This window comes from Strix uralensis, chromosome 7, assembly GCF_047716275.1.
Source record: "Strix uralensis isolate ZFMK-TIS-50842 chromosome 7, bStrUra1, whole genome shotgun sequence".
Classification (NCBI taxonomy): Eukaryota; Metazoa; Chordata; class Aves; order Strigiformes; family Strigidae; genus Strix; species Strix uralensis.
The window spans coordinates 12,127,429-12,154,729 of record NC_133978.1 but is presented as its reverse complement, the minus strand read 5'-3'; the positions used below and the strand labels follow the sequence as shown (position 1 = coordinate 12,154,729).

Here is a 27,301-nt window from a genome sequence, read left to right as displayed (position 1 = left end):
CAGTTACTTTGCACAGAAGCAAGGAGGATTCATGTGTTACAGAAACCCAGCTGAAGGAGAAGTGGGAGGTAACTGCTCCAGCTCCACGGGGAGGGAGAGAAGAATTCAGCATTTTGGAGAGGACCCCATTCCTTGGTACAATCCGGTAAACTTCAGATTGCACAAAAGATCTCCAACTGTTATCCAGAGAAGCCAGGAATAGCACGCTCTGCTCCTGCTACTCTGTCTTCCTTGTCTTTAAAAGACCTGAGGTATTTTTTACCCTGTCTTTGAAAGTTAAACATTGAGGTACATGGTCAGGAGTGTTGTGCACATGGCAGCTCCCAACAAAGAACCTCTAGTCCACTTAGAAAAACTGCACGTATGCACACCCACACATGAAATTTGAGGTAGCGTGGCTGAAAGGGGGCCAGGCCCAGCTGCACACTGGCTCATGAGAATGGTACAGTGCAGCCTGGAGTTTAAAGATACAGAAAATCCTCAAAGGAGAAACAAAACATGCAGGGAAGGGAATGCTCAAAAACCAGGAGAGTAGAAGAGTCCAAGAGGAACTAACTCACAGTTGCACAGCCAGACCAGAGATGTTCGACAGCCACAGGACTGAAGGCTACCAGAATCCATAAATCCTCCTTAAGCATTCAACAGCGGTAAGAAACAAACATAATTTTGTCTAAATCTGTATTTCTTACAGCAGCTGAGTAAAGGCTGGGTGATTTAGACACAGCAGCCGTGTGTTGAGGGGGCTGACGTTGCAGGGCAGTAATGGGCAGGAGTTCCCCATTAGGAGTTGTTCCCTGGTTTCCGGCGGTGGCAGCGGGGCTCTGCAGGGAGCGGTGGGACAGAACTAGAACGTGTCACTCCAGCCTGGGGACGGGAGCGCAGCGGCATCCAACCAGGAGTTAATGAGGCAACGTGCCGCAGCGGTTTTTGTTACCCATCTTGCAAAGGAGACGCACCACACCCTTTGGTTGCAATTAATTTTTAATGGAAAAGACTAATCGATGTTTTACATAAATATCAATTAGTGATAACAAGTCAGTTGAGTAAGTAAAGGAATACATACCCCCAAGTTTTAAATGTTCATAAGGAACTGACAAAGCACACAATGACAACTACAAGGAATTTTAAGAGGTGGGCTGCACGTCAATCACCTTCAGTAAGTTCAACTGCTAATCAAACTAGGCTATCACTGGAGATAGTCACAGCACAGTGTACCCATGCAGCAACAAGGACAGGTTCAAAGGGGAAAGTGAACTTCAAAAACATCTTTCTGCTTCCAGCAGAAAGCCCCAACTATGAAAGTACAAAAGCCTCAAGTGGTTCACTGACATGAAGCCCTTTCAGGGCTGGTTTCAGATGTGCAGCGTCCCCCTCTCAGACTAAAAACTCATTTTTAAACAAATGCACAGGTTCTGTCAGACGGGAATGTGTTCACACTGCAGAATGATACCAAGGTTGGATCTCGCTAACAATTTCTTTTCTACAGGGTCATGAAGAACTGAACTCACTTTTATTCCCAGGCAGGGTGCAGGGATGGGGAGAAGGGGAGGCTGGCTGGCTGGTTTTATAGTCATTAGAAGCAATTTAAGTGAGTAGAAGCTGCACCAGAAACTATGTAACTTCACAGTTTTTCATGCACGTTGCCAGACGTGATCCACATTTCCATCTAACATCTCCGTGCTCCTTCCTACAGGCTCAAAATGCTAAATACCTAAGGAGGTGACGCTCCTATTATGTCCACAGCTATCAGGATCAGAGGTACCTGACCTCACTTCCATATGCAGAACACAGAAATCCACAGCTTCAATATCTTTAAAATGGGTCAGTGGGAGCCACCCAGTTTGCCAAGTTAGTGTTTCCCAATTTCAATCTGATTAGAAGGCATCAAATTCCCCAAATATTACCTTTAAATATTATGTGGCTAAGATGCCTACTTTCCAGTGGTTTAGTCAAGAAAAGTTCATCATGAATTTTCTAAAAGTAGCAGAAACATACACATGTCATCGTACAGCTTTTTCAGTGAAATTCAAATAGTTTTTAAAAGCTGGGGACATGGTAGGATCTGATCTACTGATGCATGAAAAATTAGCACCCTACCCTGTTCTCTGAATGGCTCAAAGATTGCAAGAAAGTTTTCATTCAAAACTAAATTACCAAGTCTCCCATCTCGTGTCAGGTCCCATAAATTCATGTCTTCTTCAAAAACCGGACTACACCTTCTCAGCCGGGAGACGCACCGATACAAGGTGCAAATGAAACCTTTAAAGTTAGCAACTGCTCAATAAAAGAAATTGCTTCCAGATACAGCCTAAGTTATCTTGCAATCCCAGTAAGCTGGTACCCAACTCATGCCGAAGTTGTAGCAGCTGGAAGGAACGGCAACGCTTCTAAAGTCACTGCCAAAGGCGGACGTTTCACAGCACCAGAGATTTTGCTTTACGCTTGCACTGGCTTCAACATACTTCAAGTGACAACCCATTAAAGAAGATTCACGTAATCCCATAACAGATACGAATTTACTAACACCCCTATAGTATCAGATTGCTTATGCTCAGTGGGCTTACATTTCAGAATTAATCATAACAAAAAGGCATCTTCTGCACCATAACTCTGTTATATGAGTAATCTTTCTTTTTGTAATAATTTTAGAAGAAAAAGCAGACGGCCAAACACAAACACAAGAATTCAGCTGGCTGCAGTCACTCAGCATGATGTGCGATTGATCAGCAGGAAGGGGACGATTTCAATGCTTCCAGTTCTTCACATCTAAACAAGTTTAAAATTGGGTTATTCTCTTCAAGAAACAGAAAGCAACACTTTTGGAAAAAAACATGTGTAAGACACCCGGGGGAGGGGGGGGTGTGGAAATCATACTAAAACACTTCCTAGAACTGAGTATCTTGCCTTTCGGGGTTTGAAGTACACCTGCTAAGAAGGAGTTTTTTGATGAATTTCAAAAACAATGATAAAGAGTTATCTTGGCAGAGAGGAGAAACATGACATCAGCTGTAAATACACTACCAAGATAAGAAAGAAGCTGCCACGAAATTTAGACGTTAATTACACATACTAGTTACATTAGAAGGTACCAACATTTTACCAAGTGTCAATCACCTGAAGATCTATCTACTCAAAAGCATTAAGTAATTCTCTCCCTGGCTTGTGATCAAGAGGAGGAATAATGAAAAAACAGAATGGTCCAAGCTGTTAAAAAGATATATGGGGAGAAAATCATAATGCTGTTCAACACTATGTATCGAGAACTTTGAAGACATCAGTTAGCTGCCATCGTCTGTGTTCTGTACCCCCGAGTACATTCTGTGCATCCTACCTGTAAAGGAGTCCGATACAGCCATTTCTCTTTATCTCCATTGAGTTTCATACAGGCAAAAAGGTCACAAACTGTAGGAAGGCCAAAGTCCTGAAAGAGAAGTCACATTAGTAACTGATCTCCAAAGATAAATACATTCTGATGCATCTTCAAATTCTGTAAAGTGTTCACAAAAAAAATAAAACTGACTTCTGAGTCTTCGAGATTAATACTTTCTTCATTTAGTAAGCCTAGCTATGCTTCAAAATTAACTTGTTAACTGGCCTCATCTACTTAAGTAACTAAGTAATAATCACTGAAAACATTAAAAGAGCTAAGAAACCTTGAAACTGTCAGTCAGTATTATCCAGAAGAGCTACAAATTTGGAAGAGAAGGCAGGCATTAAATTTGGTAAAACAATAAACCCGGCACATTGGCTTAAGACACAGCAGAAACAAAAACTTATGAACATGCTCACTTGTGCTTTCTTGCGTAGAAGCCATTTATCTTCTGGTGGAGATGGGTTCACATTTTCTAGGTTGTTTGAAGTCAACACCCAACTGTTTACATTCAAGGGGAGGTGGAATGGAGCCAAGAGGTCTAGGAAAGGACTCTTGAAACTATTATCTGCTTTTTCCCTACTCGCCTTTTCTTCTGCACTTTCTGCTTTGTGCTCAGACTTGGCTAGCCAGCTCGTCAGAGGCCTTTCGAGCAATACTTTCAAGGGTTCTGCGATCTCTGCTGAATAATCCGCTTTCTCTGCACTAATGGGTTCCCCTGTGAGCTGCTGTGCGGGGTTAAGCCAGGTATTGGCTGCAGACTTGGTCTTCTCGTGCTCAGGGTTTGGTACATCTTTCTGGCTGACTGGAACTCCATTTTTATCCTTCCCTTCTTTCTTCAGAAGCCATTTACACAAAGCCTCTTTTCCACAGTTTTCATCACACACGCATTCTGAAAAGCTGGCACACAGCTCATTAGCTTTGCACACATCTTCCACTTTAAATGGGGCCTGGGGATGCTGAAGAAGCCAGGCATTTACAGCAGACGTAGTGGGTGACTTCTTTCCATCAAGATGCTCATTCAGGCACTTCAGATTTCCCAGGTTCTCAATTTCCACACTTTTGATCTGGCTACCACGACAACTGGTACATGTTTCAGCTTTGAGGAGCCAATCATTGAAATTAAATTCTTCCCTAAAAGGTTTAAATTCATACTTCCATTTCTCGTCTGAAGCAGTACTTCCATTTTCTGTGTCAGGAGTAAGCAGCCAGTCAGAAAGGTCCATCTCTTCTTGTCCAAGGGATTCCAATTCCTCCACCTTTTCGATAGTGGAAAAGGACGAGTTGAAACTAGAGGTGGAGTCCTTGCGGCCAGAGGAGTCTGTCTTCCCAGCAACATCACACTGTTGATTCTGCAGGAGCCAGTTTTCCAAATCTTTCAGATTTCCCCAGGCTTGCTCAAAGTAACAGACTTTGGAAGAATTTAAATCCTAGTAAAGACACATTGAAATGCATCTATTAACACTAAAAGACAATGTTCAGTAACTGTTAGCACAGTTACAGCTTGGAGCATTCTGATAGTAAGTGCAAAAGTATTAGCTGAACACGAGGCAAAGAGAATTACAGAAGGTTTCATTCCCACCCTATTCCGCCTGCAATCGGATAGTGTTTTCCCCTTTATTAAAAACTCGGTTACCGCGTAACAGGCTTACCTGGCTGGGCTCTGACACATATTTTTGCATAATCCATTCTTCAAGATTGGTGCTGGGAATATATGGAGCCTGGCAAACACCCACAGGCCTGCTTCCAAGTAACCAGTCAGCAAGCGAGGCACTCACTGTCCCACACAATGTTTTCTGCTGAGAAAGAATGTTCTTGGTTACGAGAAAGTCTAATTGCTGAGGTAATCTATGGTGAACATCAAAACAGGCATTCAACATGCATCAGTATTTCTGAACCAGAAGAAAAACCAGTCCCTTCTAATTAAGAAAAAAGTAAATCTTCAGTTGCCTGTATGACTTCAAGCCATTGCACTGACAGACTGTTTTGTGATCCCAGATTCCTCAGAGACCAAATAACAAGAAAGGGAAGCAACAGCTTCTACAACGCACAGTTCTGATATGTGTAACCCAGCCATAACCCGCCTTCTGACCACAATTCCTGTTACTAATTTTTCACCCCCCCCCTTCACTGATATTGTTTCTGTGCAGACTCCAACATAAGATTTCCCATGAATTTTTGCATTAAAAGGAATCAGATAGTTCCGAGTCCTGGCTTGACAACATCAAGGAGTATTCAATTAAAAAATTCTGTCTGACAGTCACGCTCCAAATCCACTTTCATACTACGTTCTTGCACATCTACTCCTGAAGCAGCCAGAACATCAGATCACTAATGCTCACCACAGCGACTGTTACTGGCTACTCAAACGTCTTAATAAACAAACAGAAGTCATTACTCAAGCAAGCTAACACACTGTGCTTGAGTTCTTCCTTTCCTTTAATACAATTAAACGTTCACAGATACAAGTCTTAATCTTACCTGCTCACAGTTCATTAGGGCACAATTCTGCCCTGGGAACCAGGGAGAAGTACTCTCTCTCTCTGAGGTTTGCTGTAAGGAAAGAAAAGTTAATTTAAATCTCAATTTTCTCCAGTTTCCAAGATGAATTCTACAATAAAACAGAAGTAAAGCACAGTTCCAACTGGTCAGTTCTTTGTGGCTAACCATTTTCGCAAAATTTAAAGAGAATGGAGAAAGATTTACTACAAAGATACTACCTTCAGTCCACTTCCTCTAAGGGAATTATCTCCAATAATACAGGAAATACTCTGCTTACACAAGAATCCCAAAACATTTATATCACAGGAAGCCATCTATGTGGTATAACTATTAAGACCTAAAGAAAACCATAATGTTAATTTTCAGTTGCTGGAATAGAGTAAGAACACAATCATCATTCCCTCAGTCTCTGCCAAGATATATTAAAATAACATGTATATAACTAGATCTAAGTTCAGTCAAAATCAGAACTACATGAAATAGTTAATAAACCACTGTGTATATATTATACAGCTAAACCTATATGACTCATACGAAAGATCCATTCAAGCTGTAACTAAAAGTAGAAATATTACTTGGAATATATCACACTACTACCTCAAAAAACACATTTTTTTCAAGTATTCCAACCCAGGAAAGTCTCGGTGCTTACCATTGTTTTAATTGAACCAAAGGAGGTAATAGCCTGGCGAAGGTAAGATGTGTCAGCCTCAAAATTCAGGATGGAAGACTCCTCTGGTTTAAGAGTTAGACTTTCCAGTCTGAAAAAGTAAGACAACAGTTACAGAAAGAAAAGGAGAAAAAAAAAAAAAAAAAAAAGACAGACACTCTTCTTTATCTGTCATGTTTTGGGAATCAGTCCATTATTTCATAAAAAGGCTTCCAAGCTGACTTGGCACTAATTAGGTAACAAAAAGACTTTTAATACTTGCATAAAAATAAAGAGATGCCTATCCACAAACCGAGGACAGAATAAATAGCCAGCAAAACACAAGTTTCTCCTTCTTACTTCATTTGCCATCAACAACTAATATTTGAAATAATCTGCACAAATGAGTACCTCCCCTGCTTGTCACAGTCCTGGTTTTTACAATCTAAGCTAAAAAAGATGAGAGGAATCATATCTCAGGCTGCTTTAAAGATCTTATTTCTAGGAACCATCAAAGACATAGAAATAGTGAGTTAGATCTATTGTTAGTTCTGCTAGAATCAAAAATCAGATTAAATTGATAAATCAAAATAAATACCAATTGTGTTAACTTGCATCATAAAATATATTTACCTCTCCAGGCAAACTGAAATCTGGTTTGCTAGTTCGTTACTATAGGAGCGTTCCAGCTGATGAATAAGGCAATTGAATTGTCCCAAATACTGCACAGGAGACAAAACACATGTTAGGTTAGTGTTTTGGCTTCTAATTTGAAAATTGAGAAAATTTAAGGACAAAAAGGACAAAGTTTACTTAAAAATGCCAGTGCAATGATTTACAACCAAATCTTACCCAGTAGAGCTGCTGTGCCTGCTGCTGCAACGCCTCCTCTTTCAGCTGCTGAATGAGATCTACCTGCTCAAACAGCCAAACCTCACGACTGCGCAGGCATTCCAGGTGGCGGCTGATGTGGCTGTGAATCTTGGCTTTCACCTGCAAGGTAACATGTACCATTTCTAGAACATCTGTCAAACAGTATGAACAAGCAGATGCTGCGCAGATTACAAAATGGTATTTGTCACAGATAGGTGGTATTTTTGGAGCAATTTATTTCTCAATCACTAACCACAGTCACCCACATCACTCAAGTTAGTAAAAGTTCCAGGGCTACTTTTAAAGAAGTATCAAGGAACAGTGTCATTTGCGATACCTCTCTAGTCTGATGTTTCCACCAACACCTGTAGAAAGTCTGTGAGCCTAAGATTGCAGGAATAGCTCTATCAAGAGCATGACCAAATTACACAGCAAGATGCTTGCAAGTCTCTAGGAAAATGTCAGACCATCATCATAATAGAAAGTACTCTGGAATAATAAAAACTGTCATTAAAGTCATGCTAGCTATTAAAACATTTTTTAAAAAGAATTTAAAATTACCTCCCGCCAGTTCTCTTTAATCTGTTGTTCAGCTTTGACAATTCCAGATATAGCTGTTTCCAAGTCCTTCTTTGCTTGAAGGCACTTTGCCAGAGGCTCACTGCTGCAGGAATTTCTACTTCTATCTTGTGGTGGACTCATTCTTGAAGTGTTCCTAAAATACAATGAAAACAAATTTCTTACTAGTTTCTATTCATCTTTAACTGGAGAGGAAGGGCATCATATGAAGAACCATCTGCTCTACTTCACTATAAAAGAACAAAAAAGACGCCTAAGACACTACACTGATGCAAGTTTTCTAAACACGGATAAAGCTTTCTCCAGGAGCAACAACGGTCTCTCAAAAGCCTCAGCCCACGGAATTTGCCCAATCACAGAAAAACCAACAGATATTTGACAACAGCTTCAACCACAGGAACTTAGGCAATCCTCCCCTGCCACTCACCTTCCCCTGGCTTTTACATCTAGCCAGCAAACTCCAGCAGCTGAGGGCTGATTCAAGCAAGGTTCAGCAGCTCTGCCGGAGCTGGCTGAGAACGGCCCAGCAAGGGGCAGGAAATGTTTCAGCAGTCACCCTTTTTTTTCAGCTGCAGGCAAATGAACTGGCTCCCAGAAAGGAGAAAATTCTAATACAGTTTGATCAACTGAAAAAACAAGTGTTGATACACAGATCACTTTTTCTGAGCTGCAAAGGCTGAAACTTAGAGCAGCTGCCCATTATTTTTGCCATGGTCACAACCACAGAAACTTACTCAGCTTCAGCATATCCTCAAATAAAAGGGGCTCAGATACAAAATTGCAAGTGAGGGAAAAAAGCTAAATGTGGATTTTTAGTAAAAATGGGAAGCATCAATACAAGCATTTTTTCCTAAGCAGTGGGTATTTTGTTACCAAGGAGTTTCAATTCTCCTGTTAGTTTCATGGGATTCCTGAAGCACTCACTGAAGATTCATAGTAAACATTCTATTTAAAACAAGTCTTCAGCAGTGACAGCTATGGAAATTCCCAGTAGAATTAATTAAAGTATACACATGTGCCAATCTAAATATTTCATAGATTTTACCACTCCTCTGGAGGGAACTGAAAAGAGTATTTTGAATATGACAAGACGACCACAGAACTTGTGTTACTGAGCAGCTATTTAGTCTGCTATTTCCCAGCCCCATGACCACAAAAACTGCAACCAAAAAATCCTTCTACAGCCAAGACCCACCAGATACAGGTAAGTTGTGTATTTCAGAGAGCAGAGGGCTAGGAGGGGTTCGCAAGTGGAAGCTGACAGAAAAAGCAAGGTTCGCTGTGAGGCAGCGGCAGAGGCTGCATCTCCCTTGGCGCCGTCCACACCTCGGCTTCCCACCTCCCCAGTGCCCCCAGCCATGAAACGCAGAGCGGGCACAGAAGCCACCCCAAGCCCCTGCACGCAACTCAATCCCATCCTCGCCATAACTCCCATCTTCTAGAAAGCGCAGAGCATAACAGAGTGAACTTGAATCCATTTTTTTAAGCTTATGTTAATCCTACACCAAATTAGACAAGTCCAAAATACATCATTCTCCATTCTGTGCTATGAATGCCAGTTCGTCCTTGTATTTGCTCACACTCATTGACAGGTTCAGTTCTGTAAGGCTTCATGATATTCACCTTGCTAGTGATGTTCAATAAACGGTAAGCTCCCTAGATTTTATCTTGCTGTCAACTCTCTCATGTACAAGCTACAGGAAAATGTAAGTGGCAGCCCTAGCTCTCAGATGCAATCTAAAAGTATTAATGCAAAGGCAGAGATATACCCAGCCAAGAAAACAAGCATGTCAGATATATTAAAAGCTGTCATATATGCAAGAGTAAACAAAAAAAATTCATATTGTTCTTTATTATTTCATTCATCATGCTCTTACATAACAACCGAGTCAAAGTCTGAAAGGCTAAATATAATTGCCATGTCTGCTCGCATAGTAGATAAACGTACTTAAAAGATTTTTGTGAAAATTACATTAAGCTGTGTATCCACAAATGCCAAGTCCAAAACATGCTGCATTACCATTTATGTGGTTTCTGAATTCATGCCGCTAGGGAATTGGGCTCAATGCCTGAAGTAATGCTACTTCTTCACACTTTGCATTAGCAACTTCATACTGGCACAATCAAATTTAAGAAACTTACACAAGCTCCTCTAATGAGCTCTGAAAATACTTGTGTTTGTTGCTTTTCCGGTTTTCCATGTGATTGCAAGAATCTCTCTCCAAAATGTGCACAGAGAATGAATGCTGCTTTCTTTCCTCCAGCCAGGCAGCTCTCGCAAAATGGCTGTTCTTATGCTTTCAAAAATTAGCCAATAAAACTAACATTACAGAGGAGGATGAGAGTCAAGCCGTCCTTCCTTTCAATTTCCACAACCCTGTAACAAAAACAAGTGTGGGTGGGTAACCACGTATTTCCTTGCTTCCTAATTACCACCAAACAGCACTGGGAATGTAAGACATTTTCAGGTCCCATGCTCAGAAATACCAGAAATCATATACTTAGGGTCAACGGCAACAAAATACAATTACTTCTGCGACAGGATAAGTGGTTGCAATAAAGAGCCACCGTGTTCGCCAATGCCCACGGCACCGCACCGTTTCCATCGCCGCTCGGCGGCAGCCCCCAGGGTGTGCTGCGGCTCGGGACACACACACACACACACACACACACACACACCCCCCCATCAGCTGAACTCGCACTTACTTTCCGAGCGAAGGAAGCAATTCACCACTGTCCTGCTTACACAGCCGGTTCCATTTCCAACCTTCCCTCCCGCAGCAGCACCGACTCCGAGCCGCCTTTCGGCAGTCACGTTTCCAGCCCCGCCGCACACCCGCTCGCCGGCGCGGCCGCGATGCGCTGCGGCCTGGAGCCGGGCTGGGCTGGGGAGAGCGGGCGGGGTGCGCAACCCTGCCCCCGGCACCCCCCGGCACCCCCGGGCCTTATCGCGGCGGCCAGCCCGCGCCCCGCCCCGCCCGGCGGCCACGGCGCCCGGCCGCGCCCGCACGTCGGCAGCGCCGGAGCCGGCCCGGGGGCGCGGGAGGGCCGGGCCAAGGCACGTCCCCCCTCCCCCTGCCCGGCGGGGGGCGGCCGGGCTCCCCTCCCCGCTCCTCTCCTCGGGAACGCCGCGGGCCTCCGAGCACCCCACCGGCAGTTTAAGCCGCAAACCCACAAGGTTTTGCAAGAAAACCGCCGTTTCTTGCAACTTCTGCGGTGTGGCAACGCGCCTCTTTCACACAATAAACGTGACAAAGCGCACCCGAGCGCTGCAGCATCCAGCACTGCAGCGACAAGGGCTGGAAGGTGAAACCTCCGTCCCCCCAGAATCACAGAATCATCGAGGTTGGAAAGGACCTTGAAGGTCACCTAGTCCAACCATTAACCTAACACTGACAGTTCCCAACTACACCACATCCCTAAGCGCTATGTCAACCCGACTCTTAAACACCTCCAGGGATGGGGACTCCACCACCTCCCTGGGCAGCCCATTCCAACGCCTAACAACCCGTTCTGGAAAGAAATGCTTCCTAATATCCAGTCTAAACCTTCCCTGGTGCAGCTTGAGGCCATTCCCTCTTGTCCTATCGCTTGTTACTTGGTTAAAGAGGCTCATCCCCAGCTCTCTGCAACCTCCTTTCAGGCAATTGTAGAGGGCGATGAGGTCTCCCCTCAGCCTCCTCTTCTCCAGACTAAACACCCCCAGTTCCCTCAGCCGCTCCTCGTACGACACGTGCTCCAGACCCTTCACCAGCTTCGTTGCCCTTCTCTGGACACGCTCGAGTAATTCAATGTCCTTTTTGCAGTGAGGGGCCCAAAACTGAACACAGTCATCGAGGTGCGGCCTCACCAGTGCCGAGTACAGGGGTAAGATCCCTTCCCTGTCCCTGCTGGCCACGCTATTTCTGATACAAGCCAGGATGCCATTGGCCTTCTTGGCCACCTGGGCACACTGCTGGCTCATGTTCAGCCGGCTGTCAATCAACACCCCCAGGTCCCTCTCTGACTGGCAGCTCTCCAGCCACTCCTCCCCAAGCCTGTAGCGCTGCTGGGGGTTGTTGTGGCCCAAGTGCAGCACCCGGCATTTGGCCTTATTGAAGCTCCTACAGTTGGCCTTAGCCCATCGCTCCAGCCTGTCCAGGTCTCTCTGCAGAGCCTCCCTACCCTTGAGCAGATCAAACCCGGCATGGCCCGGGCCAGGCAGTTCCAGAAATCCTTCCGATAGCAAACCCTGCGGGTGGCGTTAACTCCCAGAGGGACCGAACTGACCCACACACGCAATTCTCATCACATCTGCTCTCGCTCCCACAATTTCAGAGGCAGATGAGGAAAGCACATGTACGCGCCCACACGTGCCCGGTACAAGTGCTACAGCTGTGCAACCAGAACTGCCCAAACATGGCAGCAAGAGAACATCATCGCTCCTAACTGCAAAATAACTACCAGTCTTTATTTACATCACCTCTACTAACACCCAGAAGCCTCACTGGGGAGTTGTCACTGCAGAAACCCTGCAGCCAGAACTCCTGGTCACAGTATTACTTCTAGTGCCCCAGACAACCTCCAGTCTTCAAACGGGCTGCCCGCCTCCACCCCCGAGGTGTTACTTCCCATACTTGTCTTATTTTGCTTTTATTTGTAGATCAGAAACTGCTGGACAAAAATTTTATATTTTTTTTTTTTAGATTTTAATTAAAATCTAAATCCCCAGCTGGTGTCTGGGGAGCAGAGGAGGAGGTGACAACCCTTCCTTACCACACAACCTGCTACGAGGCCAGCAGAAAACTGGTTTTACCAGCTTTTCCCTTTCAGCACAGCCATCCCCGCTGCCCTTGGGAAGATCATTGTTTTTCATTTCAAAAGGGTGTTGAATAACCTCAAAAAGATAGCTATGCCCAGCCTTTGGTGGGGAAAAGCTTCTGAGAGGAACAAAACCTCGCATCAAACATACTCTATGTATAAATGTGGAACGATTTCCTGCAGTTGACAGGACAAGGCTGTTCCAAAGGTCTCTCCAACCTGTGGTTTTAAACCAGCTGGCTTGTTTGAACTGAATTCCTTCTTCATTTCCATTTTTCCCCACCCACCAAAAAAACAGTAGTTCCTCTTAAGGAACTGTTCCAAATGAGCTACGTGGGAGTTGCGGTCAGGGAGTGAAGTACTGTAAGTACACGAGCTGAACCTCAGAAATTCCCACTCACATCCAAACATAACAAGCGTTTCATACAGTACAGCATGGACATCACTGGGGAGATTATTTTACTCCAAATTATGTACGTACCACTGTAAGTATGGTTGCTTCTAAGTAACAAGCCACACGCAGAAAAAATTACCTCTAACAGTTCTAGGTAAGAGAGAATGTGAAATTAACATCTCAAGGAATTATAATTTTAGAAGTTTCATTTTATAAAGTCCTGGCATTTTTCACCTAGTTGCACTGTACTAGAGCTGTATCACAGACCTCGACACATGCAACTGCCTTTTTGGCCTCTTTTAGCCCTGGAAGAGCCGGGTCAGTGCACAAAGCACACGTGAAGATGTCTCAGTACGAGAGCTGGGTTCTGAAGAGCCACAAGTCACCAGCGCAGCTGAGACAAGAAGGCTTTATTTCACCAATCGTGAATATCACTTTATTTCACCAATCATGAATATAATTTTTAAGTACAGTACAGCAGGCACATAAGTAAAATCACAAAATATCTGAACACGAAGGCCTGAAATCACTATGCCATAATTACATACAATACCAAAGTAGATACCCCAGAGTGGAAAAGACACACTGTTATCTTAACACAGATTTTACATCACAACACAACTATCTTTCAGACTCTTGCATTTAAAACCCTTTGGAAAACAACTGACAAATCCCTTGCTCTGCTTGAAGCATATGGCCCCAAAGATAGCATTGCCATACGTCTTGTATATCCACCGACACCTTGCGTGTTTGCAGAGTTATGAACGGTATTTTTTACATGACTGTCACCTTTTTTCCCCTCCCGTGACTACATACCCCAGCGGAAAACAATCCTGTTCCTCTGTCAGCTTTTCCCTTTAATCCCAGCCACAAATACCGAGTTTAAAGCTGAAAGAATGCCCGACAAAATCCCTGAAAGCTCTAGCTCAAACCACTTAGGAGTCAGTTAGCTAGCAACACACGTTTCCCAAACTTTCAGTGAACACGGCGCAGGACAACCCCTGATCGTTTCTAACCCGAATTGTTATTGCTTATACGACCTTTGGAAAGCGCAGCTGTTAACAAAAGATTTTGACTTTTCACTTAAGGAGTGATATGACTTTAGGATCGCCAACAGCTTAACTTCTCACGCGCACAAAATGACAGCGAGATCAGTAACAAAACCCCATGTCTTCGTATTGGATCAATGTCACTCCTCCGCCGCACAATTCTCATTTCCCGACTGCGCCGCCCGGCCGTGCGCGACCCGAGCGGGGACGCCTGAGCGGCTTTCACCCGCCTGCCGCCGGGATGGCGCAGAGGGCCGCCGGGGTGCCGCAGAGGGCCGCCGGGGTGCCGCAGAGGGCCGCCGGGGTGCCGCAGAGGGCCGCCGGGGTGCCGCAGAGGGCCGCCCCGCAGCACACCTCGCCTCCCAGGGCAGCGGCTCTGCCCGGGCCCAGCAGCGCTCCGCCGGCTTTGCGCGCCCGCCCGCACCGCCTGCGCGGAAACCCGGGGGCGCAGCCACGGCCTCCTCAACGCCGGGGACGCGCCTGGCCCGCAGGGCGGCGGCGCCGGGACTCCTGAGAGAAAACCCCCACACAAATTAAGGACACCCCCTCCCCCCGCCGCAAGGTAACGCGTGGCCGTCCCCGCTGCGCCAACCGCCGCCAGCCCGGCCCGCGAGGCACCCCGACACCGGCCCTGCCACCGGCCCCCGCCTCCCCGCGCCCCCCCCGCGGCCGCAGCGCCCGGCGGCCCCCGGTGAGACAGCGCTTACCGGCCCCCGGCGCACCGCTCTCCCTCAGCCCCGCGCCGCCGCAGCTACCCGGCGACCCACGGCCGCTCTCGCGAGAGCGCCGCCCCCGCGCCCCCGCCCCCTGGCGGCCTGGCGGAGCGGCTGGGGGCCGGGCGGCGGGCGGCGGCGCCGTGGCGGGGCGGGGGCTGGGCCGAGGGACGGCGGCGGGCTCGGCAGGCGGTGAAACCCGGCAGCACGGCAGCAGAGCGGGGGAGAGAAGCGGGCGGGCGGGCGGGCGGACGGGCGGGATGCCGTTCCACAAACCAACCGAAAACCGTGAATCACGACGAGCCCAGCACAGCAGATCCCCGCCGGCGGCGGCTGTCGTCCGCGGTCGCCGGGAGGGCGGCTGCTCCACGCCTCGTGGCCTCGACGCCTCCGTCGAGGTCCCGCGCCGACCTCAGGGCCCGCCGTGGCGGCGGCGCGCGGCCTCCAGCCAGGGCAGGAAGGCGGCGGTAGAGGTGAAGACACTGGGCTTGCCGCCGGCCCGGCAGCCGGCCGGCCCGAAGCTGGCCACCCCGTGGGCCTCCCAGCGCCGCCGTGGCCCGCAGCAGGCCAGCGGCCCGCCCGAGTCACCCTGCCGGAGACAGGCGTCGGCAGCCCTGCCGCACCGGGGCCTCTCCCCCAGGACGAGGCCTTGCGGCTCATGATCTCTGCTACCCCCCCGCATTCTCCTGTTTTCCCTGTGGTGGTGGGGAGCTGCTGGGCAGCCGGGGTACCTGGCATGCGGCCGGAGGGCTGCCGGGCTCCCTCAGCCCCGCACAGATCATGGACGGCCGAACTGCGCTGCCCCACGCCGTCTCCAGGCGGCACGTGTTGAAGTCCACCACCGCCAGCCTGGCCTGCTTCAAAACGTCAGACAACACCGGGTCGCCCTCCCCGCCTGTGCAAAACAAAGTGGAGGAGAACATGTCAGGGGAAGTGGCAAGCCACCAGTCTTTTTCATGCCCACCAGAAAATTCCCAATGTGCATTGCTTGACTTGGCTTCACACTGTACTTTTTTTTTGGTCTTGTCTTTCCCCAAGTGTGAAGCACATCAGAACACTTCCTAACACCTGCCATCACCGTTTTCAGCTGGGAAAAGGACCCAGTTACTATTCTGAAGGGTAGGGAGAGCAGGTCGCACTGCTGTCGCCCATGCTTTTAGCTATTCAAGGCAAGGAGATCGCAGCCTTTCTGGGACCACCCAACCAGCACCTCCAACAATGCATGTTTGTGAAGTGCTGCCTTTTATAGATGTTTGCACAGTACTCAAAACATACATTAACAGAGAAAAGGGGCTTCAAATGGAAACCTAAGTAGCTGTGCGGCTCTGCATAGATGTGGTAGCTGAGTCACCATTTCCTACACACAGGAGCTCCTGTGGGCACGGACCAAGGAGCCGTTCTTTTGAACAGGATCTTACTTGTGGTTAGGGCTCATGGCAGCAGCCAGAATACAAATAATTCGGTGCTGACGTAAGAGAAAGTAGAAGTCAGCCACCTAATCCCAGATGTGCTGTTACCCTAGGAACCTGCATTTCAGGTATTTGGCTTCCTCATCTAAACACGCAGGAGGCACAGGATGCGTCATATAATCCCTCTCTGAGCATTTGGATTTAAGAGAAAAAATAATGCCAACACTGTCTGACCTTGAGAACCAGCAGTGCTCATATACCTGTTGTGTCCCCCCATCCAGTTACCCAGCAGGACTGTCCTGGGTGAAGAGAGGAGCCTCTCCTGGGCAGGCAGGCATAGTGGACAAAGCGGTTTGCTGTTACGTCTTCCACAGGCTCGACCAAGGCAATATCATAGTCCAGATGGTTTGAGTGGTTTTGGTGGAACCACTCATGCTGGTAGATCAGCTTCACGTGGTACACTCTCTGTGTGGATTCACTGTGGCTAAGGTTATGCTTTCCTACGAGGATTCGCCAGTTGGATACATCTTCCATCTCACCCCTAAAGGAATTTCAGAGTAAGGAACCATATGCATATTTTTAATGGGCTCTTTCCTCCCACTGCTGATGACAGTACATGCCACTCTTCCCTCTGCCATACCCTTAGCCGGATGTGACTTTTTACCCAAACCTACATAGTGGATGAAAAAATGAAATTTAAAGTGACATTAGCCTAAGCAAAGGACAAGTTACTAGTATGCTAAAATAGGGGCAAAAGATTGCGTAGAGATGCTATTTTATGGAAAAATAAACAAGAAGATCTCCTTATATTTGAACGGTAGCAAAGATGAAGACTTACTGAAGTGCTAAGGCTTGGACAATAGGCCCAAGCCAGAGCTGACCTATAGATGAATCCTGTATATTTTATAACTGATAACCATTGTGCTAGTAGGTATTGTGCTAAGTTATAACAAACCACCTATTCTGATGTAAAAGGTGGAAGTGTTGAAGCCTGAGCAACAGGCCCTGAACAGAAACTGTTAACTCAGTATGTAATCATTAATGAAATATGCATGGAGGATGGAGCTATCTTGAATGTATCTTTCCCTTCCTTTGTATGTGAATAGAATAACAGTCATGGAGACAGGTGTCTGTCCTCAAGGCCTGATGTGAGACCTTGCGCATAATCCGATCAGATAAGCAGAGAAACTCCCTTAGTGTCTTCCTTGAGCCCTGGCCAGGCTCTGGGGGGAACCTAATGTGAGATTTAAACCAGGCATTTCCACTTAAAACAAAGGTGCCAGCTATTCTGGCTTGCTGATTTTTGAGTATATAAGGCTGGACCCGCTCACAGCGACTTTGAAAGCCTCACCTACAGATGGACACACCGCGTAGGATTTCCCACTTGCCAGGACAGGCTCTCCAAATCCTCACTGTAACCGGGGCTGCCCAGCGCCTGCGGGTCTGGATGATGGTAAAGTATCCAAGTGGTGATGGATCTTTCTTAATCACTATTCTCTCTTTCAGGTAGTAATGATTTGATGCATTACCCTGTATTTTCCTGTTTAAGTGCACTCTTCTGTCTTTTCTTACTGTATGTTTTCTGTATTATTCTGTTATATTATTTAGTTATTTCTAGTAAAATACACCTGCTCTTTTCACTCTGGTTGGTGTCTGAGTTTAATTGATATCCCTGATCAGCAAAACACTTACGTACTGTGTCATTCCTGGATAAAACTGTGTATCAGTATTGACAGTAAGTCTCCCACCAGAGTATGAAGAGAAGCATTTTGCATGCATAAAAGGGATCTACATACACATCAAAATTAGTTAATGAGGATAAATGCATGCAACTTTCCCTTGGGAAGTGTATGACACCACATGATGCATTCCTGTACCCAAAATTCAGTACTATTTCCTGCCAAATGGGAATCATGCATGCAGTCCTGCAGTATCAAGCCCATCCTTCCTGACAAGCCACTGCTTGGCTTTGCCTCGATTTGGCAAAAGTGCACTCTTTGTACACTCAAAGACGTTCTTCCTTGCTTGGCTGCAGTGTGAGAATAAAGGGCAGGGTGGGATTCATCCCTCCTCACACCATTGAAACAGGAGCCTCAATATAGAAGTGGAAGCTTTTCCTGCAGTTCTTAGGTATTGGCCTGCCAAACTGTACTACTCTGCACCACCCAAAACACAAAGAACTTGAGGAATGTTCTCTGCTGCACTGATTTTATAGGAAATTTAATGGGGTTTATGCACATGTTCTTAAAGAATGTTTCCGATTCCTGTTTAGACCATTCCTCTTTCAATAACTGCAATAATTTAGTTGGAGAGAACCAGTAGTGTTAACTTCTAAGTTTACTACCCCATAATATCATTTCTCTGTTCCGCAACTCTGCCACACCGTTAATCTGCACAACGCTGCCTTTTAAAAGGGAAATAAAGTGCAGCACACTGATAGCGGTGCAGCAAGTCTGCCAAGGCAGACTAACAATCTGACAGCGGCTTCTCTCAGAGACAGCAGTGGTCCCAAAGCAGACCATGAAATTATAGAAGAGTCGTCATTGTAGGCATCAGGGAAATTCCTGCAGCCCCCAGGAGAATCGCCAGTTGCTTCAAGCTCTGCCACTGGAAGCAGGCTGGTTTCGCTTTGTCCCTGCCAGCCCGGGTGCATGGCGCTCCCTCCCGCATATCCTTTCTGACGTCTGTCCTTGGTCCCCTTCCAGGCAGGCCATGATCTGGCACTCCCCTCAGCTGTGCCTCTCAGCCTGTCTGTCCCCAGCCTTCCCCCAGAGCTCGTCCTGCCCGTGGCCGGGGGCCAACCTCGCAGCCACCAACCCGCCCAAGGAGCCGAGCAGGGCAGCAGTCAGTTGTGCTTAAGTCCAAGGCTTTACTTCCCTGCAGAGGATTTTCAAAGCTCTCTTCGCTGTGTTTATTCACCTTGAATTTTGGTTTTTGTGTTGAGCTACCTCAGTGCCAGAGATAAATATTTTTGAACTCCCACACAAACAGTTTCATAGACAGACTGTAAACAGATGTTTTAATAACCTTTTCCTGCACCCCGCACTTGGCCTTTTTCCTTCCTCTAGTTCAAGGATTTCTCATTTCTGCAAACTTTTTTTAATTACTGTCTATTTCTCTATCCCAAATACAGCCTATCCCACTTCACATGAAGCAGAAGTACAGACTACACCTATCTCCACACACATCTTTCATTTAAAGAGATTCCCAGAAAGTTTTTCCGTATCTTCTCCAGGAAGTCTAACCAAAGGCAGAACTTACTTCTGGAAGCAATGGGCTGCAGTGAGAACCCAGCGTTTGTGAATAAGGGTCCCACCGCAGACGTGAACAAATCTCTTACTTGTTGTGGTCCAAACCTATCAATGCAAAAAATAACAACAGAAGTTTTAACCAAATAAGTGTCATCACTGAGTAGATGGACAGAGAAAAGGAACAGATTAACCTGTGATAACAGAAAGTATTTACCTTGTGAAACAGGGGTTACTAGCAACTGTAGAGGAAAATAACTTTATTTATGTACTATTCATCACGTATGCAACGACGGTACTAGGACTCCATACCCTATGCACACCCAATGTTCTTTACCCAAGCACCCAAACATTCAGATGCTTGCCAACACAGCATCTTTTGTGTGACAGATGCCTAGACAAGTAGGCTTTCCTAAGGGTCTCACACATTCTCTAAAACAAAACCATAAATATGGCCATTTTAATCCTCACCCATTTTTTTTTCTGCTTTGTTTTGTTATTAATTTTTCCCTCCTGAAACCCTCCAGAGCTTCAGCTGGTAGATGCATCTCGAACACTTCACAGACACATATCCTTTTGCAGAAACAGGAGATCCTTTGGTGGCCAGAAATTAAATGTCTTCCCCCCACCAAGGGGAAAGCACACTCGGTTCAGTTATGGTGGATAGGTACTACAACTCATACATGCTTTACAAACGAGAAGAATGTCCATGTATGTTTTGTGGGTTACAATAGGCTTGACCACATCTTCAGTGACAGCAGGAATGGCCCAATAGCTACACAAAAATGCGCCAACACAAAGTGTTATTTGTCAGTAAGTGTTACTGACTTCATCAGCAACCTCTTCCAATACAGTGATGTTCATGTCACTGAAAAATTGTCACAAAGGCTGTGCATACCTGTAATGAGACTTGCCAAGGCCAGGAGTGTGGCTTTGCTTCAGTGCCTGATATAATTCTCCCTGCGGTGTTTGGCTGAAAATACCCTCTGCCGCAGTTTGCTGGCCAGTCTATGACACACAGAGAAATACATTCAGTAAGCAAAGTCACATCCCAACCAACAGTGGTTCATTGATCCTAGACTCAGTGGCTCCTACAATTTGAAATACTGAGGAAAGAGATAAATATTAAACATAAATCCGTAGTCATGTTCCACATACACCACACAGTCATTTTTTGAATAACTGCCTGTCACACTTGGGATGTTAAAAATGCTGTAAATGTTAAGAAATCAGAACATCAATTTCAGAGACCTCTGGTTTCCTAAAGAGCTGGGTTTTGTGGTTAAAGTCCCCATGTCTCTGAGCCTGCAAGCCCACAAGCCTCTGACTGGCTTCTGGAACAGGGCAGCCGCTTTGCGTTTGGCTGCTTGGAGGATAGCTCAGACACAGGCTAATGGAGAGAGCAGTTAGTGTTCAATAACTGCACGAAACTGAGTTTGAGTCTGTTTCAAGACATTATCTCTGAAAAACTATTTACTCCCAGGGACACACTTTGCATTTTAATCAGAAAACAACCAACCAACCAAAAAGCACTTGATCCTGCACAATGTATTTCTCTAGGTGGTTCATTACCTCCTGCTTGTTACAGCAGGGTTGAGGAAATGTGCTTAAACTAGGCAAGGTTATTATTAATCATCTTCGGCAAAAGACAGTTGACTTCCGCGATGCTAGAAAGGTGGGAAAGTGATACAGGAAAGAGCTGGTGTCTGGCACAGGGTAAAAACCTCCAAATTTAATATCCTCAATAGAGAGAAGTACTATATTTTGTATAAAGGCATATAATACCCAGATATTCCATTTTTCTGTGAGAGAAATAACAGAACACTTAAAGAAGAACGTAACAAGGAGAAAATATGCAGGGAAGGTGCAGACCTGGTGACCCAAGTGGGGTGATGGCCACAAACACCTGCATTCCAGCACAAGGGAAGGGCCTCCAGGGGCATGAAAGCAGAGGAGAGGCATGTCCCCGCTTTCTGCAGCCCCAGGCAAGGTCTTGGGGTCAGGCACGGCACCAGAGGCCTCACACTAGGAGGGAGGGAGGCATGTAAACAGCATATAATTTCAAACAATTTTAACTAACCTAAAAGCGTTTTTACAAAGCTTCAACCTACTTCAGAAAACTTGTTCTATCACAAACATAGATTCAGCCTGTAGTGAAACAGCTGTGTGATTTTGGTCACTAACCATTGTGAACTTCCCCCCCGGCCCCACATATATATATATATATACACACACACACATATTACAGTCAAAATTGGAATAAGAAAGGACTCTCAGTGCAGGCTTAAAGCACAAGGGTTGTTTTATCTGACAACTGTGCTGTTATGGCTCTAGGGATTGCTGTCATTTAAGTGGAGAAGTGGGTTGTTGAACAGCTGGCATCCCACAACCAAAACAGGTCTCTTCTGCTTTCTCAGAAACACTTGTCTCATCTTTTTCCAACATCCTTTTTAAGAAAGCAGCTACAGCAGCATGGCACTAAATTAACCCATAATTCTACTGTTCAAGTGAGGTTGATGCTGAAAAAAGCATGACATTTAGCAGACACAGATCACTATGAAAACAAGGAAGAAATTATAACATAATCCATCACAGCATGAATTCAAATTAACATGCAGGCTTTCCTAAAATTGGAATCTCTGAGGCAATGGCATTTGTAGGGTTTTCCAGACAATGTGAATGCAAGACAGCATTTAACTTACCTACAGGCAGGAATTTCTGCTCAGTCCCAGTCAGGGGTGAAGCAGTTTGCACTACAGCCAGCACCAGAGGCAGGGTAAGCAAATTATCTAGAACCATTGCAAAAAGCAGTCAGAGCGGGTGAAAGGACTGACTTTCTATGCGTGTGTCATTACTGAGGGTGCTGTGTCTGTGGCAGGGGAAGGACCAGAAACGCCAACTCCTGCCGTTGCTGTCAGGGCAGTACAGTGCAGACCAGAGCACGCCACCCAAGCCTGGATAGTTCTGCGCACTTCATGCACTGTGAAGAGCTGCCCGTCAGCAGTTGGTGTGCTGAAAAACACAAACAAAAGGGTGTTTCAGTAAGATTCACTGCTCAGGGAGCTGTGACTCCATCTCTGCTTTACAGTAAAAATTGTAGGAGGTGAGCAGGGACTGGAAAATGCAGGGGAGGAAGAGCGGGTTTGTACGGGCAGGCTGTGTGCTGGCCACTGAGTGCCAGGTGGAGCTAGAAAATGTAATCCTGCCAGAGGGACTTCACGAGAGCAGAGCTCTTGACCCAAATTCATTACATTACACTACCTCTAACACCATGGGGGACAAAAATCTCTCCTTCATTACCCTGCTGAGCCACCTTTGACACTGCTGTTGCTGGAGTTGTCTTTTCTGCCCACAGCCGAGCAGGAGGTGGCTGGAACGGGATGGAGGTCTGCAACGTCATTTCCTTCCTTGTGTTTTCCCCCTTGGTTTTCTAAGCTTCCTTCACATGTCATCTAAGTGGCTGATAATAAGATAGATGACATCTGTTTAGGTCACATATTAGATAGGATTAATGCTTCTAAAGACTTACAAGCTAGAGCTTAGTACTCTGCTATCTGAACACATTGGCCCTTGTACGTGTGATGGCTGTCAGCTCAAGACCCAGCACTTGCACAGCTGGAGAAAGATGGAAGCTGGACTTCCAAGTGGCCATGGCAAAGGTTATGCACCATTCCCTTCACTGATGCAGACCAGCAGTAAATGCCACAAGCGACCATACGCTTAGTCTTGTGAAGGAACTCCCAGAGGAAGAAATGACTCCGCAGCATGGGTTTTGCCGGGGGCAGGGGTGCTGCCCCACAGAAAATGGGTATACTCATTCGAGCTTGCAGAGGTGAAAAAGGAGCACATCCGTTTTTATACTGGGCAGAATTTTTGGCTGCAAGTTTCTTTTTGAGTGAGAAAAGGAACAAAATTCTCACTAACCCACAGGTTACCCACAAAGCTTCCCCTTTATAAATGATACAGCTCTGTAGAGCTACCCCCTGTAGAAGGGCAGGGGAGAGCGATGCCCCAACTATAGCATCAGCAGAAAGCAGCATCAGCACAGCTTCCTCCCTCAGCAGGCACGCAGCACTGGCAGACACAAGCAGCCCAGGGCTCTATGCACAGGCTCACAGGTATTAGATTCTCCTTATTTGCAGAGGGTTAGCTGGACCTTGTGACCTGTATAAATAACAAGGCTTTGGAAAAAAGCTCAATAGACACGTTGTATTCTTCATTTCAGATCCATAGTTCTGAATGGAGGGAAAAGAAATAAAACTTAGAAATCAAAACTCATTTCACTCCTAGAGTCCTGAAGTCCCCTGAAAGGGAAAGACACAAGTGACTGATGCAGCAAGTTCCACCAAGTTATTTAACTGGTACTGTGGGAGTTGATTAGAACGATTTATTTCCAACTCCTAAACCCACATGCTGCCTCTTTCTCTTTCGCCAATTAACAGTATTACTTAGCACTAATAGACTGCTTTCATTTTCAAGGGGCTTAAGACGACAAATTAATCACCTCAACATGTTGGAAAGGAACAGATGGTAATGAAGTATTAACATTGCAATTTCACAGTTGGAAAAGCTCCTGAGAGCGGGGGCTACAGCAGTGTCTGGAGGGCACCTGGCCCTGCTCCCTGTTTGGAGCTGGGGTTCCTGGGTCTTGTCTCTGCTCCAGGATTCTGCTTTATCCCAAACTCACCACATGTTACTTTTCCTAAGTAAAGCCACACAGCTTTTCTTATTTCATCTTTAACAGGGAGTAACATCCTTCCAGAAGGCCTCTTACCTCAGCACGTCTCCAGACAGGTTGTTACTGCTTTGGATTTAAAAGACTAAATGTCTATCCAATAATGCAATTAGTCCAGCTTGCCATTATTTCTTACTGGCTATAAGCAGAGAAGTGATGAGGAAGAAATACATTCCCCTCTCTTTACAGTGGAGATGCTTTTTTGTCCCTGAAACACCTTTGGTTACAGTTGGGTACAGAGCAGCTGACTGCGTTTCCCTCCCCACTTGCTCCTGTCTCAGAGGACCAAGGGCACGGAGCAGTGTCAGTCTGTGGGGCCTTTTGGCTCCGCTGTACAACACACAATCTCTTAAGATACATCTGGGAGGAAGATAAGCTTACTCTAGAGCAGGGGCTCCTACAGCAAAACTTGTGTATGAAGGGTGAGATCTGTGGCCATCCCTAGCAGAACCAGCTCAGGATCCAGGTTGTAGCAACTCAAAGGTCTTTTCCAGCAGCATGAAGCTGAAGGCAAGTGGTCTGCAAACACTGCAGACTGAACTAGGGTGAGAGAGAGCCCACAGCACTCCTGTCACGGGGCTGTCAGCTTTGGAGAGCCCCTCAGCTGCACACCCCCGTCCCTACTGCTGTCTCCTCACCGCCCTGGGAGCAGCAGGAATCGCTGGGAAGTTTGCTATGGAGGCACCCATGTTACTGGGCCCGGAGTGCATTTGGTTAGGTGGCACTCCCACCTGATCCCCTGCCATTAAGCAACATGTCACAAACACAACTCTAGGGAGCCGTTTCTCAGAACAAAATGACATTTTCAGAAGACCCAACAGCTAAATACAATGATTTTAAAACTAACTCATACGACATTGACTAAGCAACTTTTTAGTTTTTTTTTTTTAAAGAATTTACTTACTATGGAAAATTTTTATTTAAAACATTGAGAGAATATCCTCTATTTCAGTATTTAACCCCACAGTCAAAGATTATCTCAAATTACAACTGTGAAATGATAATGAAGTCAGTTAGCATCAAATGTCTGACAGGTTTGGCCTCTCCTCCAGGAATGGTAACAGTTAATATGGTGATACATCTCCTTTGTTACTAGAGCAAGATAAATTCAGAGTGAAATGAATCATTGTAACTCTTTCAGAGCTATTTCATCAGCATACTAATATTAGTGTCAATTCCCTTCAATCTGTGCTGAACCACTTACCTAAGTATCTCAGTCCATTGTCAATCCCATAGCTATCAAGTATCATACACAGTTCAGTCCTTCTAGAGACATCAGTTAGTGTCTAAACATGACATAACATATCCAAAACACTGCATTACCAGGTGGCAGTTCCCATATTTTAAGGGAAAGAAGGAGCACTGAGGCAAAAGGGTTAAGCTCCCAGTGTGCCAGTGCAGCCCTCAGGGAGGATTTGTGTGAAAGGCAACCCCAATTTGATCAGCTGTAAATGATACTTGAGCATTCAGGCTGGGGACCAGAGAAAACACCATGCAGTTCTCAAATGGGCTCAAGGAAATAATGCACCCCAATTTCACCCTAGCTTGGCAAACATCTGTGTTCAGCATTGACCCGCTCAGTTATAAATCTAGTGTAAGTTTTCCTTCTACTTTATTTATATTTAAAAGTGGAATGTAATGTATTTGGATTTTCCCAAGTTAGAAAACATTAAACACTTGAGATAGAGTAACACTTGAACAGAGCACTAATATGAAGAATACTTAATATGCAACCTGACTGCATTTAAATTTAAAAAAAAAAATGAACCCACACATTAAGTGAATCCAAATTCCCCCCCCCCTTTTTTTTTTTGAGGCGTCCATCATACAAGTGAAACAACTTATTTTATCCATGTAGCTACTATTTAGATGATATTTGGTTGGTTTTTTCCCCAGATCTCCATTAATATACTTTGTATTTTAAGCCTTTCTGAAAGCATAGGAAATCCTCAAACACAAATAGTATTTTTGTTACCAGCAGTGACTCTAATTAGTATCCTAAAGATTCACAATGCCTGTGATGAGCAAGCACCTGTTTTTCTTGATTAGCAAATCATTGGTGTCCTCTTCCCTTGCTTGTCATTTATTTTTCTCATCCTGGAACAATAATCAGTGTTTAGTAGTGTAATAGCAAATGTGTACCAATGCATAAACCATAGGTAATTCACATCAGAGCTGCAGGAAATCTTTGTTCCAGCTTTTATGCTATACAGCAGTCAAAGAACTCAAGGGACTTTGCCATATTGTTCCAGTTCCTTCTGCAAACTATCTCTTTCTGACCAGTTTGATACTTGTCCTATTTTATCGTCTTTCTAGAGTTGGGGGCTTTATTTTGGAGGGGTGCTTGGGATGGTGGGGGTAGGAAGGAGAATCAAGATTATTCCACATGTCAAATAGCTTAAAAGTATGGATTATGGTGGTCACGGGAGCAAGGTACACTTGCTGTTTTAAAGCTTTAGTTTAACTGTTCAAATCTTTAATTCTAGTGCATACCCAAGGACAAGCTAACAGACAACACAAGGTTTTAGGCCATTATAAGTGCTTAAAATTCTCAAAATGTAGTATTTGAAGAGAGGAAGAAATCAAAGTTTGGTACTGCTTATGATACTCCGGGCCATAAAATAAGCCTGTAGAGAAACTGTTTGGCTAAATGTTAAATAACAGCAGAAGTTACTTTTTTTAATTACTCATTACTTCTTTACTTCTAGTAAAGCTTTAATAAAAGGAAGTTTAACATATAGGATCATTATCGAAACTTGAATGCTCCCAGCTATAGAGGCATCCCGAGTAAGGCGTCATATTCCAGTGCTTTCAGACTTGGTTTGTATAAAACTCATTTTGAGTTCAGACTTTACTGAGGCCAAAGTCCCAGGGCCTGAATGAAGCCTCCTGAACTCAAAGCAAGTTTCACAGGCAGGAGCCAGCTCTGTTTAATTCCACTTTGTCCAGGAATGAAAATTTGTTCTTGAACTACTCTATG

At 45.6% G+C, this 27,301-nt stretch overlaps 1 protein-coding gene across 5 annotated transcripts; it reads right to left on the bottom strand.

Annotated features, from left to right (window-relative positions):
- Nucleotides 1-963: 963 nt before the first annotated feature.
- Nucleotides 964-15,007, bottom strand: NCOA4 (nuclear receptor coactivator 4). Of its 5 annotated transcripts, none has more exons than XM_074874463.1 (11): nt 10,680-10,898; nt 10,116-10,350; nt 7,956-8,109; nt 7,374-7,514; nt 7,155-7,243; nt 6,525-6,633; nt 5,852-5,923; nt 5,023-5,166; nt 3,790-4,800; nt 3,332-3,421; nt 964-2,766 (listed from the first exon to the last, which is right to left on the bottom strand). In XM_074874463.1, the coding sequence occupies exons 2-11, from the start codon at nt 10,172-10,174 to the stop codon at nt 2,761-2,763; spliced, it is 1,875 nt and encodes a 624-aa protein (XP_074730564.1). In that variant the 5' UTR covers nt 10,175-10,350; nt 10,680-10,898; the 3' UTR covers nt 964-2,760. The 5 variants fall into 5 exon arrangements, with proteins under 5 accessions (XP_074730564.1, XP_074730563.1, XP_074730566.1 ...); XM_074874462.1 differs by having other exon boundaries at nt 5,023-5,169; nt 10,680-10,897; XM_074874465.1 differs by lacking the exons at nt 10,116-10,350; nt 10,680-10,898 and adding an exon at nt 14,924-15,007 and having other exon boundaries at nt 5,023-5,169.
- Nucleotides 15,008-27,301: the final 12,294 nt, after the last annotated feature.